Source organism: Pan paniscus, chromosome 11, assembly GCF_029289425.2.
Source record: "Pan paniscus chromosome 11, NHGRI_mPanPan1-v2.0_pri, whole genome shotgun sequence".
In the NCBI taxonomy this organism is placed as follows: Eukaryota; Metazoa; Chordata; class Mammalia; order Primates; family Hominidae; genus Pan; species Pan paniscus.
In genome coordinates, this window is record NC_073260.2 from 18,491,201 (window position 1) to 18,506,472 (window position 15,272).

At 45.2% G+C, this 15,272-nt stretch overlaps 1 protein-coding gene and 1 long non-coding RNA gene across 6 annotated transcripts in view; one reads left to right on the top strand and one right to left on the bottom strand.

Annotated features, from left to right (window-relative positions):
* Window positions 1-238: 238 nt before the first annotated feature.
* On the bottom strand, window positions 239-11,458 carry LOC112440838 (uncharacterized). 3 transcript variants are annotated; one of them, XR_010109007.1, is made up of 4 exons: window positions 9,718-11,458; window positions 9,152-9,624; window positions 7,263-7,322; window positions 239-3,377 (listed from the first exon to the last, which is right to left on the bottom strand). It is a non-coding gene; the product is annotated as an uncharacterized LOC112440838 (long non-coding RNA). The 3 variants fall into 3 exon arrangements; XR_008626654.2 differs by having other exon boundaries at window positions 8,793-9,624; XR_008626653.2 differs by having other exon boundaries at window positions 8,732-9,624.
* Window positions 11,387-15,272, top strand: part of PSMD5 (proteasome 26S subunit, non-ATPase 5) — a 45,867-nt gene continuing 41,981 nt past the window's right edge. For 2 of the 3 annotated variants that reach the window (XM_008958613.6, XM_034928951.3), the window contains exon 1: window positions 11,714-11,886. In XM_008958613.6, the coding sequence (XP_008956861.1) occupies window positions 11,714-11,886 (173 nt within the window). Of the gene's footprint in view, window positions 11,887-15,272 lie in introns of all 3 variants that reach the window. The other variant, XM_003833094.7, reaches the window with a different exon arrangement.

Sequence of the window (15,272 nt, forward strand, 5' to 3'; positions counted from 1 at the left end):
ATACTTCATTCTTTATACTGTTTTCCTCATTATTATAGGTATCTGGAAAAACTTTGTTTGCTAAGTAGACATATTAAGCTTATTTTTACTTACAAAGAACTGTAGCGTACAGAGAATATTTAAAAGACAGGAAGATGCCAGGGAACATATATTGGATAGTGTTCAAATAAATATAACATTTGAATAGCCTAGAGCAAGGTAAACAGAATATAGAATCAATCGTGTCCAGACTGTTAACTTATTTTGCTTCCAAAGTTTATTTCTTGGAACACCATAAGATTTGTATAAAGTATGGTAGGTTGTTTATCAAATCATTTTGTTTGCAAGAACTCACCATTAGCAGCTGATATGGCCAGATATACAGATGTAATGGCATCACAACAACCAAAAATAGGGCTAATGAGATGGTGACCGTTTCTCTCTGCTATGCTCCTGTCTCAGTTCTTGTAGCCTTCAACTCGGTACGTTAGTATTTGATGAAGTTGGATTCTTTCAAACTAGTGATGTCTCCATAATGGTAAGTGTTACTATTCACAGAATAATTACAATACTTCTCATTTCCTCAACTGATTTTTCTAGGGATTATGGATTCAAAAAACATACATTTCCTAAGAAATACTGGGAGGGAATTCCCACATGGAAACACTGGTCTGTGTCCTAGCCCTAGCCTCTGCAGCATCATTCTGGGATGACAGTTTGTAATAGTGACCAAAACATGTAAGTTGGAGTTAAGGCAGATCCTAGAGATCAGTGAACTCCTGCAGATCTGTGGTGAGTAGTAAACAATATATATATATATATATTTTTTTTTTAGACAGAGTCTCGCTTTGTTGCCAGGCTGTAGTGCAGTAGCATGATCTTGGCTCACTGCAACCTCTGCCTCCTGGGTTCAAGCAATTCTCCTGCCTCAGCCTCCCAAGTAGCTGGGACTAGAGGCATGCACCACCACACCCAGCTAATTTTTGTACTTTTAGTAGAGACGGGGTTTCACCATGTTGGTCAGGATGGTCTCAATCTTTTGACCTAATGATCCGCCTGCCTCAGCCTCCCAAAATGCTGGGATTACAGGTGTGAGCCACCGTGCCCGGGAAACAATACATTTTTAAGTGCCAGACCAACTTACCACATAGATGTTTTAAAAACTAACAACTTTATTGTTGGCTACGGCAGCTTCTCTGGATCTACAGCCTACAAAGAACTGACTGAACCTCTGAATGAAAGAGTGAGAGCATTAGGTTTAGAATCAGAGTTGGGTTCACATCCTAACTGCAATGTACTTTATGTGTTACATGTTCTTTGGTCTCAGGTTTCATCTGTAAAATGAGGATAACATTGCATTATAAGGATTAAATAATGTTAAGAACCTAGGACAATGCGTGGCAGAAACGGCCCTCTCCCCTCCCATTTCCTATAACAGTCAACCTTGACACCAGGGAAGAGGAAGGCCACCAAGAGCTTTCTGGTAACAGAAAACCACTCAATGAAGGCCACACACAGAACACTCTCCTTTGGAATTCGTCTCACTTTAAGAATATTCAAGGAAAAAAGTGGAATTTTGCCAATTCCATAAATCAAAAGTGAGTATGTACTGTAGAGAGAGCTTTAGTTATTTAAATACTTAAAACATCAATTTGCCAAACAGGTGCAAGAGATTAAATAGATTCAGACATGCCCCTATCCTCAAGTAGCTTACAAACTAGGAATACAAAGCTGACTGTGATGCACAAAGATGACAGGAATACCACGAAAGAAGAGATTCCTGCCAACCACGGAAGCCAGGCCATACAAAGGAGCAACAACATTTCACAGGCATTCATGCAGAAGGGCATTCCAGGCAGAGGGGATGGCATGAACATAGCAATAACATCACACAGTATAGTGCAGCCATCCATTTCCCAGCGTGGGAGAGGAGATGGAGGGGATGATGACGGAAAAGGTGAGCTGAAGCAAGGTTATAAAAACCAGAGCTAGAAATTGGATTTTATCCTGGAAGCAATACAGGCAGTCCATCTTGGGTCCCCAGTACATTTTAGGTAGGGTTTACTTTACACAGATTTGCATATATATCAGAACATGATCTGTTGTAAAAAGCAGGGACATCACCATTATCATTCTCTTTGTTCTTCTGAGTCAGTCCCTCAAAATCTCCATTGGAATCCTCTGGAATTTTCCGAAGGCCCCAGCCTAAAGTCCCTACAAGATCTTTGCAAAGGACTCTCAGAGATCCTCTTCCATTTGGTATTTGGGAGCACAAAGATCCAAGTAGTACAGTAGTTATCAGCACTACAGCCTGCACTACCCAGTTTCTGGATCTCTGTGCAGTTCAGTTCCCTGAATAATCTATAAAATGAAAACAGGCTCAGAGGAGCGGTTTACAAACCTTTAACAAAGAAAGCTTTTTAAAAATCCCCATGCAGGCAGTCTCCAAGGCACCTATTGTCAACCCCTGGGGCTCTGTGAAGCAAACCTGAAAGACACGGGTCTGTCCGATTCCCGGGGCTGTTTCTGTGCTCAAGTGAAAAGGTTAGTTGGGTGGGCTCAGAATCTACATCTTCATGGACAAAGCACCAGAATGATCTGATGTCTGTCATTCAGGCTAGGGAAGAGCCAAGACTTACTCCCAACCCATGAGGCTGTGCCAAAGTCCTAATATTCCCTGAGTCATACACAGGCTCATGGAGCCCATTCCTAGTCCCACCTCTTCAGAATTCAGGACCAACAAAATCCTCTTTAGCAAGGAGAAATAATCCTGCTGATCCACGAAATGCCACAATTAGCAATTTATCCTTTTGCTAAAGCACTTGCCAGTCCCCATAGGAGGAGGCATTCATCCCACACTCTTCCAGGTAAACAAGGTCATGAGGGCCACTCCTCCCCATGAGAAGCAGCAGAGCAATTACATCCTAGGCACCTGAGGCAGGCCTACTGACTCAAGAACATGGCAAGTCTCATCCTCACTGCTTCTTCCCCTCAGTCTGTACATATAACCATCCTCATGCCCTTGTGCCTGCTTAGTGCCCTTAAACATGAAGCACTCAGAGACAAGTTACACTGTGTTCTTGCTTGGCCTGACTGGCCCAGCCTTTTCTTCCAGCTTTAGGAGCCTCAGACCTTCAGCCTCTACAGGCCATTTAGCTCCTCTGTGCTGACAGGAACATGAAATCCAGAGATGCTGGGAGGTAGAAGGCAGCCTCCTCTTCCCCAGAGTGCAGCTGATGGAGGCTGGAGGCAGCTGCTGGAGGTAGCCAGCAGCATGCACAAAAAGCTTTCCCCACTCAGTCCTCTTCCATGCCTTCCTGAAGCCACTTTAAATACTGCACATCTCCTTAATCCACAGGGAGACTGAAGATCTCTGGGATTTCAAAAGGATGTACAGCCTTTGGAGAGAAAGCAAAGCCCTACAAGTGACTATGATTAGAATCAACTCGTGATAAAACCCAACTGGCCAGCCTCAAGGGAGGCCCTCTGCAACCTGCCGCACCCCACCTGTCCAGGCCCACGGCCTGTCACTCCCTAGCCTATGTTTCCCATCTGTCAATAAGTGGCCAGTTAGGCCAGATAGCTTTAGAGTCTCACAGACATGGGTTCAAATTCTAACTTTGCCCCTACTAGCTGTCTGACTATGGACAAGTCACTTAGTTTTCTTTAAATGCTCCTATTTAAAAAAAAAAAAAAAGGCCCTACATGACTGGACTGCTGAGGATTAATTAACACAAGGTATACAAAGCACTTACCCAGTATACCAGCTGGCACTGTATGCATTCATTACATGTGAGCTACTCTTTTTATTATTATCCTATACACATCACTTCCCAAAACAATCCCCCCTCCCCCAGTATCTCTGTATTCTTTTGCCCACCTAGATTCCACCTGCTCCTGCTGATCAATCAAAAGCCTATTCTTGCTTAAAAAAAAAAAAACTTCTCTGTCCCTCAAGGTCCAATTCAACCACTGACCTTTCCCAAGGGATCTTCCCTGACAAACAAGGTCTACAGGAATCTATCTTCCTCTCCTGTGTCTTTTGCCTGGCCCTTGTCACACAGTGCAAGTTCTCTTCACTTTCTAGACTGAAGAAACATGAGGACTTGGGCCTCAGTGTCCCATCTGTCAAATGAGGGTTATAATCCTTTGCCTCCTTTCTGCTGAATGAGGTGTTTTAAAGTTCCCGTAACATGCTTAATAAATCACAGCATATGTATACATTCACATGTTGCTTCAAATGTATGCTTAAACATTCTGTACGTTGGGTGCCTGAGGATAATGAATTTTGTTAACTTGTGTTTTTATAAGCAGACATACAGAATTCAAAGACATTTTTAACACATTAGGAATAAGAGCTGAGACTGATAAAGCATTTCATGTACAGGTTTCACATATTAATTTCCATATGCATAACAACCCATTAGTATAATCCCAATTTTACAGAAGGGGCAACTGAGGCACATAAAATATTCATATTTTCCAAGCACTATGGAACAGTGGCAGGTGGGGAGCCAGGTTTCAAGGTAGGAGGTCCAACTCTCTTAACCCTGAAGCTGTCCCTCACCAGTTAAATTTTAATTTCTCCACAGTACTGGCTCTACCAATGGTTCCTTACTCTCTCACCTTTGCTGAGGTGGTATCATGAGGGCCTCCTCTATAGCTAGTTTGAGACCCAGGGGAACGGTGTATTCACAGAATCTTAGTTCCCTAAGGAGTAAAGAAAAGGTTTCATCATCCATATAGGTGGTTTGCATCTGTGGCCCTACGTTAGAGTCAACCTGAGAAGGTTCAGGTGACCACGTTAGAGTCATCTAAAAAGAAAGGTGCTTTTTAGTACCACTATACTTGATCCCCGCCCTGGCCAAATTAAGTCGAAATCTGTGAGGTGGGGCCTAAATTGGTAGTTTGAAAAATGTTTCCAAGTGATGCTAATACATAGCAGCCAGCGGTGAAAAACACTGGTTTAGACCAGTGCTTCTCAAGATTTAATGTGCACAGAAATCCCCTGGGGGTCTTGTTAAACTATAATTTGATTCAGTAGGTCTGGGGTGAGCAGGAGATTCTACAGTTCTTGAAAGCTCCCAGGTGATGCCAATTCCAAAAATTCCACTTCTGAATGATAAAGGTTTATACTAGAGGTTCTCAAAGTGAAGGTCCACTGACGCATGGGGATCTCCAGGACTCTAGGGGGTCCATGGGGTCAAAACTACTTTCATAACAATATTATTTTATTATTTATCCTTTTACTATGTTGACATTTGCACTAATGGTTAAAAAAGAAAAGAAAAGAAAAGAAAAAACAAACAACAGGCCGGGTGTGGTGGCTCATGCCTATATCCCAGCACTGTAGGAGGGAGAGGCAGGTGGATCACTTGAGTCCAGGAGTTGAAGACCAGCCTGGCCAACGTAGCAAAACTCTGTCTCTACCAAAAAATAAAGACAAAAAAAATAATAAGCCGGGCATGGTGGCGGGCACCTGTAATCCCAACTACTTGGGAGGCTGAAACAGGAGAATCGCTTTAACCCGGGACACAGAGGCTGTAGTGAGCTGAGATCATGCCGCTGCATTCCAGCCTGGACAACAGAGTGAGACTCTGTCTCAAAAAAAAAAAAAAAAAAAAAAAAAAAAAGACTCCCTACACTCACATCCTCACTAACAGGATGTTAGTGGCTTCTATTTTTCCCTCCCAAAAGTACCTGGAGAAGGGAACAAAACCAAATTATGATGCTCCTAAGAGGAGCTCAGTGAACTGTCAAACCTGGCCCACCTAAGTGACCTACTGAGGAGAAAACTTTAAAATCTTTCCAAGCCTATATAAACAAGTCTAGAGTTGACCAAGGCCTCACATGTCATCTGGTCCAACGATTCCAATGCATGCATCTGGCATTTGCCTGAACATTCCTGGAGGTGGGAGGTTCATCATCTCTTGATGAAGTCCATCTAACTTAAAGGTTTTCACAAGATGCTTTTTCTTATAGTGTGCCAACATCTGCCACCTAGCTTTTTCCCCAACTGGCCTCATCAAGAACCACCCCAGGACAGCCCTGCAGAAACTCCTATGTCTTCTCTGCTTGAGCTCTTCCAGTGCTCATCCTACACACTAGTGCTATTTTGATCACTGACTTTCCAAGGAGAGTGCCCATAAATGAATAACTAAAAACACAGAAGACTGCAGGGAAGAAGTAAGCCTTATAGTTATGGAAACTTTTAGATGCTGAAAACAAAGTCAGAAATGATGATCAGAAGACAGTATAAGAACACCATCAGGGGAAAGGGAATACATTTACCCTGAGAAGATCAACAAGGGCAAATCTAAGATGACCAAGGCCACTGGCCCTTCCTGTGTCACAGGACTGTGGCAAAAGAATACATCATGAGAAAGGATGGGCATATAAAGGAAATAGTAGGATGAAATTCTATTCAATTTCCCAACACTGGTTCCCAGACTGGCTAAATGTGACTTATCTATACAAGTCTTTAAAAATTCAGAGACCTGGGCCCTATCCTCAGGGCGACTAATTGAATAGATTGAGGCTGGAGTTCAGGGATAGACAGCATGGCCAAATTTGGGAACTATGACTACAGATGGTGTGAGCCACTGAGAAAATAACATCACTGGGGAGAAAAAGGTAGCTTTCATTATATAGCTTATATGACCTAGAGAATGTATATTATGTCTCTCTCTTTTGAGGGTGTAAGGGAGAGAGGGAAGGAAATGAGAAACATGATCATCAGGGAAAGGAAGACGTACGACAAATCCTGCACAGCTAGTGCCAGGATGCTAAAGTATTGTGATGAGGGAAATGGTGCAGACCAGGCTTCTAAAGTGAAGTTGTTAATGAAATGAAAGGTAGACAATACCCAGAAGCAGCCTGTCATATATGCTAAACTGTCTGTTTTCTGGAGAATCCAAAAGCATTGGAAACTGTTTTCTCTGATATCCCTAGTTGGTTTACTCAAGGATAAAATGCCCAGACTTCCTTCCTAACAGCAGGCTAATTGATTTAACCAAAGAATGTGCAAACAAGATACACTGTTCCTAAATTATGCAGTTTTTCCTTCCTTCTCTATACAGTCTATTTTTGCTTTTGTTGGACAACATCCCACTGATCGATCGATCTCTGAATAAAAACACTGAAATGGACTGTTGATTATCTAAATGCCTTTGAGTTATTCTGACAATTCCTTTAATTCAGTGTTCTTTACACCAGCCAGGACCTGACCCTAGCACTCCCCACACTCCCCCCACTCCCCCTCCAATGGCAACAGCAAAACTCACAGTGAAGATGCCTTGAGTAGGATGTTCACAGAGGCAGCCAGCTCCTTATCCAGCATGGCCCTGAAGCAAAGGCACAGGGTGGCAGTTACTGGAGCAAGTCCCAGGGTCTCAAGAAAGGGGAAGGGGATGGGGTTCCAGGGACTTACCCAGGAAACCTGACTCTAAGTAGACAGGCTTTTAGCATTCCCCTCCCCTTACATCCTCCCTGCTCAAACCAGCACATTCCATAACTATCAAGCACAAAACCTCTGAAGATAAGCTGTTTGTAAGTCCTTCTCTGGGTGAGGAGAGAAGCAGGGAAGCACCTATGGGAAGGCAGTTTGAATAACAGGCCCAGTCTGCTTGGAGAATGGGAGTTAACACTGAACCAAAAATAAGAAGACCTAGGTTCCATTCCCCGTCCTGCAGTAACATGGCTGTGTGATCTTCAGTTCCTTCTTTCATTCTAGTAAGAAGTATTCAAGCACCTACTCTGAGATAGGCCCTTTCCCACCTCTCAACTTGAATCTCCTATTGGTACAAGAGGATTGGTTTAGCTGGTGGTTTCCAACCCTTTTCACTACCGAGAACTTCTTTTATTATGCCACCTTCTGCTGTTAACTCTCAGAGATGCATCTGGTTGATGGGTGCTTTGATTTGTAGATACCCATGTGACCGCACAGAGCTGATACAACTCCAAAGCAAAAGCAAAAAAAGAATCATATCCTGTGTTCATTTTGGCAAATACAAGCTCTTTTCACTTGTTATTAAAGGTTTCTACCACAGCCCTAACAGCATAGTCATCTGCTTTACAGACCTCTAAGATTTTTTGACTGACTCCAGGCTGAAATGCCTTGTCAGATGTTGTTTGTGTGTGTGTTTTAGAGACAGAGTCTTGCTCTGTCACCCAGGCTGGAGTGCAGAGGCACAATCTTAGCTCACTACAGCCTCGAACTCCTGGGCTCATGCAATCCTCCCACTTTAGTGTCCCAAGTAGCTAGGACTACAAGCATGCACCACCATGCCTGGCTAACCTAAAAAAACATTTTTTTTAGAGATGGGGTCTCATTTTCTGGCCCAGGCTGGTCTCAAACTCCTGGCTTCAAGTGATCCCCCTAACTCAGCGTTCCAAAGTGCTGGGATTACAAGTATGAGCCACTGCGCCTGGCCCAGATCACCTTTAATATTATACTGGATTTCAATCTCAGTCTCTGATTGCTGTGCATAGAATTGGTGAACACAATAAATTGTGTCTGAACTAGTACATGTGTCATAGAAATAGGAGCACCATCAGTGCAAGGAAGAAGTGTTCCCAGCCATCCAAACTGCAAGCCCTCAGAGTGTAGCAGGCCCTGACAAATCTTCCTCAGATCTCTGACAGCCAAAGGTCTCCATTCCATGAAGTGCTTGGACCCTGCCAAACAAACCTTATCTGAGCCCTGCTCCCTGCTCTCTCCTTCCCTCAGCTGCTGCCAAGAGAATTGACCTACTCTGTCTTCCCTCAGGTTGAACACTGCTGAATTTAAGGGCTCCATACTAATGTGACATTACCGCCACCATCATCGTTCCTTTGGAAAGTTCCAAGAGGTAAATAAGTTTCTGACTGTGAAGAGTGACACATGGCATGAATCTGCTTTTGCAATTGCTGCCAGTCTTACTCAATCACCCACTGAGAAATTATATTTTAGTGGTTCTGGAGGTGGCATGCAAACACAGGCAGAGTTACACCTCTAGAAAAAAGAATCCCATTGTCTCACAGGCCTTTCCCAATCTCTTTGAGAGTGTAGACTCCTTGGGGACTGATCACAGCAACCTGAAAGATTACAGAACTGTTGAGCACTTGGTTATTCAAAAAGCCCATAGGGCTATAGAGTTGACTGAATGTAATTTTAAATCACAAACACACACACCCAAAACCAGCAGTGAGTCATCCATGGGGTGCCCAGGTTCTAGGAAAGCAGAAGACAGATGTGTAGAGCTACTAGGATCTCTAAAAACTGCAGCCATCACAGAATACTGGCTCACAAACCAGATGCATAGATCAGCTCTCACAGCATTTTTTTAAAATTCTTGATTTTGTTAACAAAATTTCCTTTTTTTTTTGTCAGAAAAAAAAAATTTCTTTTTTTGTCTGTCTGTCAACCAGGCTCCCCTCAGACTCAGATTCTGTATCCATCACCTTCACCTAAATGACATCCTCTTCTTCATGTCTTCCTTCTCTTTCTTCAAGTCCTTTGCTTTATTTGGAAGGTTCTTTTGCATCTCTTCATAGGTATAAGCAATTTATTGAAACCGTTTTTAAAAGTCAGGCTTCAATCCAGGAAAGGATCCATATGAATTGTAGCATCAGACAGCATTCAATTTCCTCTGCAAAGACTTCTTCCTATGGAAATAGACTCTCAGTGATGACCAAAGACACAAACTTGAGGAGCTCATTAATTTCACTTTCCCTAATATCAATAAATCTTAAACCCACCTGTTTTGCAGACACTAAGATTTTTTTTAACTTCTTCATTAGCTCTAGGGAAATATGCATCATTCACACATCCTCCCACAGTTTCCAGCAAGCTTAAGAGTGGCTGATTTTATATCACCCATCATCTCTTTTATCACTACCAAAGCATCGGCAATATTGTACTGTTGCCATGCTTCTTTCAGAGTAAGGTGAGGGTTTTTTCAATACAGTCAGCAAAGTGGTCAAACATATGCTTGATTATGTTCAAATGCTTCAGTTATACCCTGACCCAAGGGCTGAAGAAAGCTAGGGCCTTCCTGAGGGAGAAACACAGTATCAACATTAGAATGAACAAAGAATAATGAATCTGGGTGATTGGGACCTCTGTCCACAGTTAGCAACATTCTGATTTCCAGATTTTTTTTGTTAAATGACTTCGGACTTGATGGATAAAAAAATTGTAAAACTAATCCAAAAAGTGGCAGTGGTGATTCCGGGTGTGATTACAAGAAAACAGGAAGGCATTTATCTCTAAAAGACAAGTGGGGTATTAGAGTCTTTGTAAAGCAGCAGTGGTTTTTATCATTTTGTCACCTGAGGCACTGCCACAAAAAAATGAGGGAAATCCTGTCCTTAGCTTCCTCTAAGCTTTCCAGATTTTTGTCTTTTGCCCCAAAAGTAGGAAGGCATGCACTGCAAAAGATGGGTCATCTCCTTGGCGTTGAAGACCTGTTGAGGCACAAAGCCTCTCTCCAGTTGCTTGGAATACTCGATACCCACTCAGGATTTAAGGGTCCTTCCTCCCCATCAACTTCGTATGTTGCAAAACAGCAGCGATTTTTAAAGTTCTCAAACCATCCCTTGCTCGCATGATACTTATTTGGGTTGTCCTCCCCAGATGTTTCCCATTGGTTCCCTGTAGATGTATTTGGCCTGGTTGCAGACGGCCTTCCGGGTCAGATGTCGCCCTGTCATCTGGCCTTCCACCTAAAAGGTTAACTGGGTCTCCACCTTCACGATGTTTACATTACAGGGGAATACACAGCAGCTTAGAGCAGATGGGCGACCAACTCTCCACGCTAGTCTTTCTTGGTTTTCTGAGGGGAGTGGAGGACAAGAGGGGAAAGCAGGGTCTTGCTCTGTCGCCCAGGCTGGAGTGCAGTGGCACAATCACCGCTCACTGCAGCCTCGACCTCCTAGACTTAGGGGACCCTCCCGCTTCAGCCTCCCGAGTAGCTGGGACTACAGGTGCGTGCCACCACACCACACTAATTTTTTTCCTTTTTTTTTTTTTTTTTTTCTTTTTGGTAGAGATGGGTTTCTCACTATGTTGCCCAGGCTGGTCTCGAACTCCCGGGCTCAAGCGATCCTCCCGCCGCGGCCTCCCAAAGCGCTGGGATTACAGGTACGGCCACCGCGCCCAGCTGCTTCTCCTTGGTGGACTGATCAACACCAACAAGGCGGCGCACGTCCCTATTACTCACGCCTTCGTCAGGCTCCTGGAGAATATTCATCCAGTCTTCCAGGGGCATGACGCTCCGCCTCCTCTTGACAGGTGGCTGGCCCAGGATCAAGATTCCCCTCCAGGCCACCGCTCCACCTGGGGAGGCCTCAGCCGCGGCCGTAGCCGCGGTGGCCTCCATAACGGCTGCAGTCGTCCCCGCCTAGAGCCTGGTTTTGGAGCCGCGAGGACGCCGACGAGGCTGTTTAACTTCCCGTGAGTCCCCACCCTCGCCGCTCCGCTGGCCGGGAATTTGGCAAGGCTTTGCCCTACGCGGTAAACACGTAAGCCTACTGGCCTCCGCATTTCCCTGAGCAGCGACCTAGATGACGCCAGACTGAGGGAGCCGCAACCACTGGCTACAGTTGACACGGCCCTAACGGAGGCTTCTCGCGAGGCTTGGCAGCCCCATAGCCATCTCAGGGACAAGGAGGCTGTGATCAGCAGATCTCGCGAGGTTCAGGAAAGCGCCCCGGGAACTGGGCCGCTGGGCCAGCCCCTGCGTCGGGGGGCAAGATGGCAGCCCAGGCTTTGGCGCTGCTGAGAGAGGTAGCGAGGCTGGAAGCGCCGCTGGAGGAGCTACGCGCGCTTCACTCCGTGCTGCAGGCAGTGCCGCTCAACGAGCTTCGCCAGCAAGCGGCGGAGCTGCGCCTCGGCCCGCTCTTCTCCCTGCTTAACGAGAACCATAGGTGAGAGGACCCCGGGGGCTTGAGCCGAGGAGAGGGGCACCCCTAAATATGGACACGAGAGTGGTTGAGGGCAAGAACAGCGCTTTTCCCAGTCACAGGGGAGGTGGAAAGTAGCCGAAATTTGCAGAGAAGGAAGGATCCTGGGTTCAGAGGCAGGAGATGGGGTTCAGGTTCAGCCTCTGAGAGTGCCCCAGGGTGTTTTCTCCCGTCACCTGGCCTCGCTGCCTCTGAGCAGTGAGGCACTGCCTGCTCCTTCAAATAGAAATTAAAGGAGGAAAGCAAAGCTGTCCACTTACAAGGAGCATTCCACATCTCTTTGTACAGGTTCTTGATTTGTTTCCCCTTCTAAAAGGATCCTATCCTGGCAATGTGGCAAGAACCATCAGCATTTTAAATTCACATGCCTTTTCATCCAGTCATTCTTGTTAAAAAAATTTAATGCAAGTATACGCGCACAAAATGTGCAGTTACTTTGTTCTTTCGAACCCGAGGCTGGAATCGCCCCAAAAGCAGCGGCAAGAGAGTTCCCACGAGGGAGTGCTTCAAACCTTCCCGAGATGTGGCTGGTTGGGATGACAGAAAAAGAAGCACTGAATGCCAAGGCGATCAGTCCAAAAGCGTTTAGGGGGAAACCTGCAGAGGGCTGCAGAAATTGTCAAGACGGACACCGGGAGAAAGGTGTTCCTGGGTATGTCCGCAGTGAGGGGGTCAGGGTATGGAGTTCAGATGAGAGTTTAAAGGAATTTGGCTCAGGGTTGAGGCCAGTTTCTTCCAGTGTTTTGGGCAACAACCTAGGTACCTTTATCAGGCCTGTGAATGTTCAAGGCCCCTGGTTTATGGTCAAGCCTGCTAGGGAAACCTGCCGCTGGCTAGGTCAGAGAGCAATCAAGGCACTCTGATTTTCCATCAGGACAGAGAAAGAAAGGGGGCGACTGGAGGACCCTACAACATTATATGCAAGAATATAACATATCGTGTGTGGCACCAGAACACTAGAAACAATCTAAATATCCTTTAACAGAGGATTCCAAATTATGCGCTATTACTCTGTAACACTGTGCAGTTGTTTAAGTTATTGAGGTAGATGTATATATATGTATGTGGACATGGAAAGATCTCTGTGTTGTTTTTTTGTTTTGTTTTGTTTGTTTGTTTGTTTTCAGACGAGTCTCGCTCTGTCTCCCAGGTTGGAGTGCAGTGGCGCGATCTCGGCTCACTGCAACCTCCGCCTCCCTGATTCACGCCATTCTCCTGCCTCAGCCTGCCGAGTACCTGGGACTACAGGCGCCCGCCACCACGCCCGGCTAATTTTTTGTATTTTTAGTAGAGACGGGGTTTCACCGTGTTAGCCAGGATGGTCTCAATCTACGGACCTCGTGATCCGCCCGCCTCGGCCTCCCAAAGTGCTGGGATTACAGGCGTGAGCCACTGCGCCCGGCCAATCTCTGTGTTGTTGAATGAAAAAGAAAATCGCAGGGTATATCAATCTATAATTTTAACCTGTAATTTTTAAAAAGGATTACAATGTTCCCAACCCCCACAGGCATGTAAAACTTGTATAACATTGCAAATATCTGCAAAGGTACACCAGAAACTATTAATAGGGAAGTGGGTCTGAAAATAGTAGGACAACTTTTACTTTTGATTTTTTACACATCCGTAGTGTTTGATTAAAAACACTTTGTAGGCCCGGTGCAGTGGCTCACGCCTGTATTCCCAACACTTTGGGAGGCTGAGGTGGGCGGATCACCAGGTCAAGAGATCGAGACCATCCTGGCCAACATGGTGAAACTCCGTCTCTACTAAAAATACAAAAGTTAGGCCAGGCACGGTGGCTCACGCCTGTAATCCCAGCACTTTGGGAGGCCGAGGCGGGTGGATCACAAGGTCAAGAGTTCGAGACCAACCCGGCCAACATAGTGAAACCCTGTCTCTACTAAAAATACAAAAATTAGCCGGGCATGGTGGCACGTGCCTGTAGTCCCAGCTACTCTGGAGGCTGAGGCAGGAGAATCTCTTGAACCTGGGAGGCAGAGGTTGCGGTGAGACGAGATCGCTCCACTGCACTTCAGCCTGGGCAACAGAGTGTGATTCCGTCTCAAAAAAAAAAAAAAAGCAAAAATTAGCTGGGCTTGGTAGCGCACACCTGTAGTCCCAGCTAGTTGGGAGGCTGAGGCAGGACAATCACTTGAACCTGAGAGGCGGAGGTTGCAGTCCAAGATTGCACCACTGCACTCCAGCCTGGCAACACAGCGAGACTCCATCTCAAGATAATAATAATAATATAATAATAATAATAAAAACACTTTGTAGACCGGGAGCAGTGGCTCACACGTGTAATCCTAACACTTTGGGAGGCTGAGGCGGGTGGATCGCTTGAGCTTTGGAGTTTGAGACCAGCCTGAGCAACATGGTGAAACCCTGTCTCTACAAAACAAAACAAAAAATTAACTGGGCGTGCATGCCTATAGTCCCAGCTACTTTGAGGGCTGAGGGGGAGGATCCCTTGAGCCCAGGAGGCAGAGGTTGCAGTGAGCCAAGATTGCACCACTGCACTCCAGCCTGGGTGACAGAGTGAGGCCCTTTTTTTTTTTTTTTTTTTTTTTGAGACAGGGTCTCGCTCTGTTGCCCAGGCTGGAGTGCAGTGGCAGGATGTAAGCTCACTGTAACCTCGCCTCCCAGGTTGAAGCAATTCTCCTGCCTCAGCCTCCTGAGTAGCTGGGACTATAGGCACGTGCCACCACCACAACGCCCAGCTAATTTTTTGTGTTTTTAATAGAGATGCAGTTTCACCATATTGGCCAGGCTGGTGTCGAACTCCTGATCTGCCTTGCCTGCCTCGGCCTCCCAAAGTGCTGGGATTACAGGCATGAGCCACTGCGCCCAGCCAAGACTCTGTCTAAAAAAAAAAAAAAAAAAAAAAAAAAGATTAAAAAAACATTTTATAATTCTTACCTGGATTCTGGGGAAAAAAAGGAAAACAAAACCACTTTGTATTTGATAATTTGATCATTTAAAATAGAGTTTTGAAATGTTTGTGATCCAAAGACTTTCAAGTGACCTTACTACTTGAAAAGATTATGAACCACTGAATCAACAGTGGATGATTTCAGAGCGCTTTCTTGGCTCTGACCTTCTAAGATTCCTTCCTTTTCTGTAAGTGTTCTCCATTCATGATGTCTATCAGTTAACATTATTTGGGTCTGCCTATGAAATATCTCTTATTTGTCTCCTCTTTAATTCAAGCCCTCATTTTTTCCCTATTGCTAGGTCTGTAGTGTTAGTCTGACTTCTCCTTACCTCTGAAATTCCTTTTCTAGCAAATTCCTTTTCTAGCAAATTCCTTCCCACCTTGTAACCCCAGTGAGTATACATCTCGAGTCAGC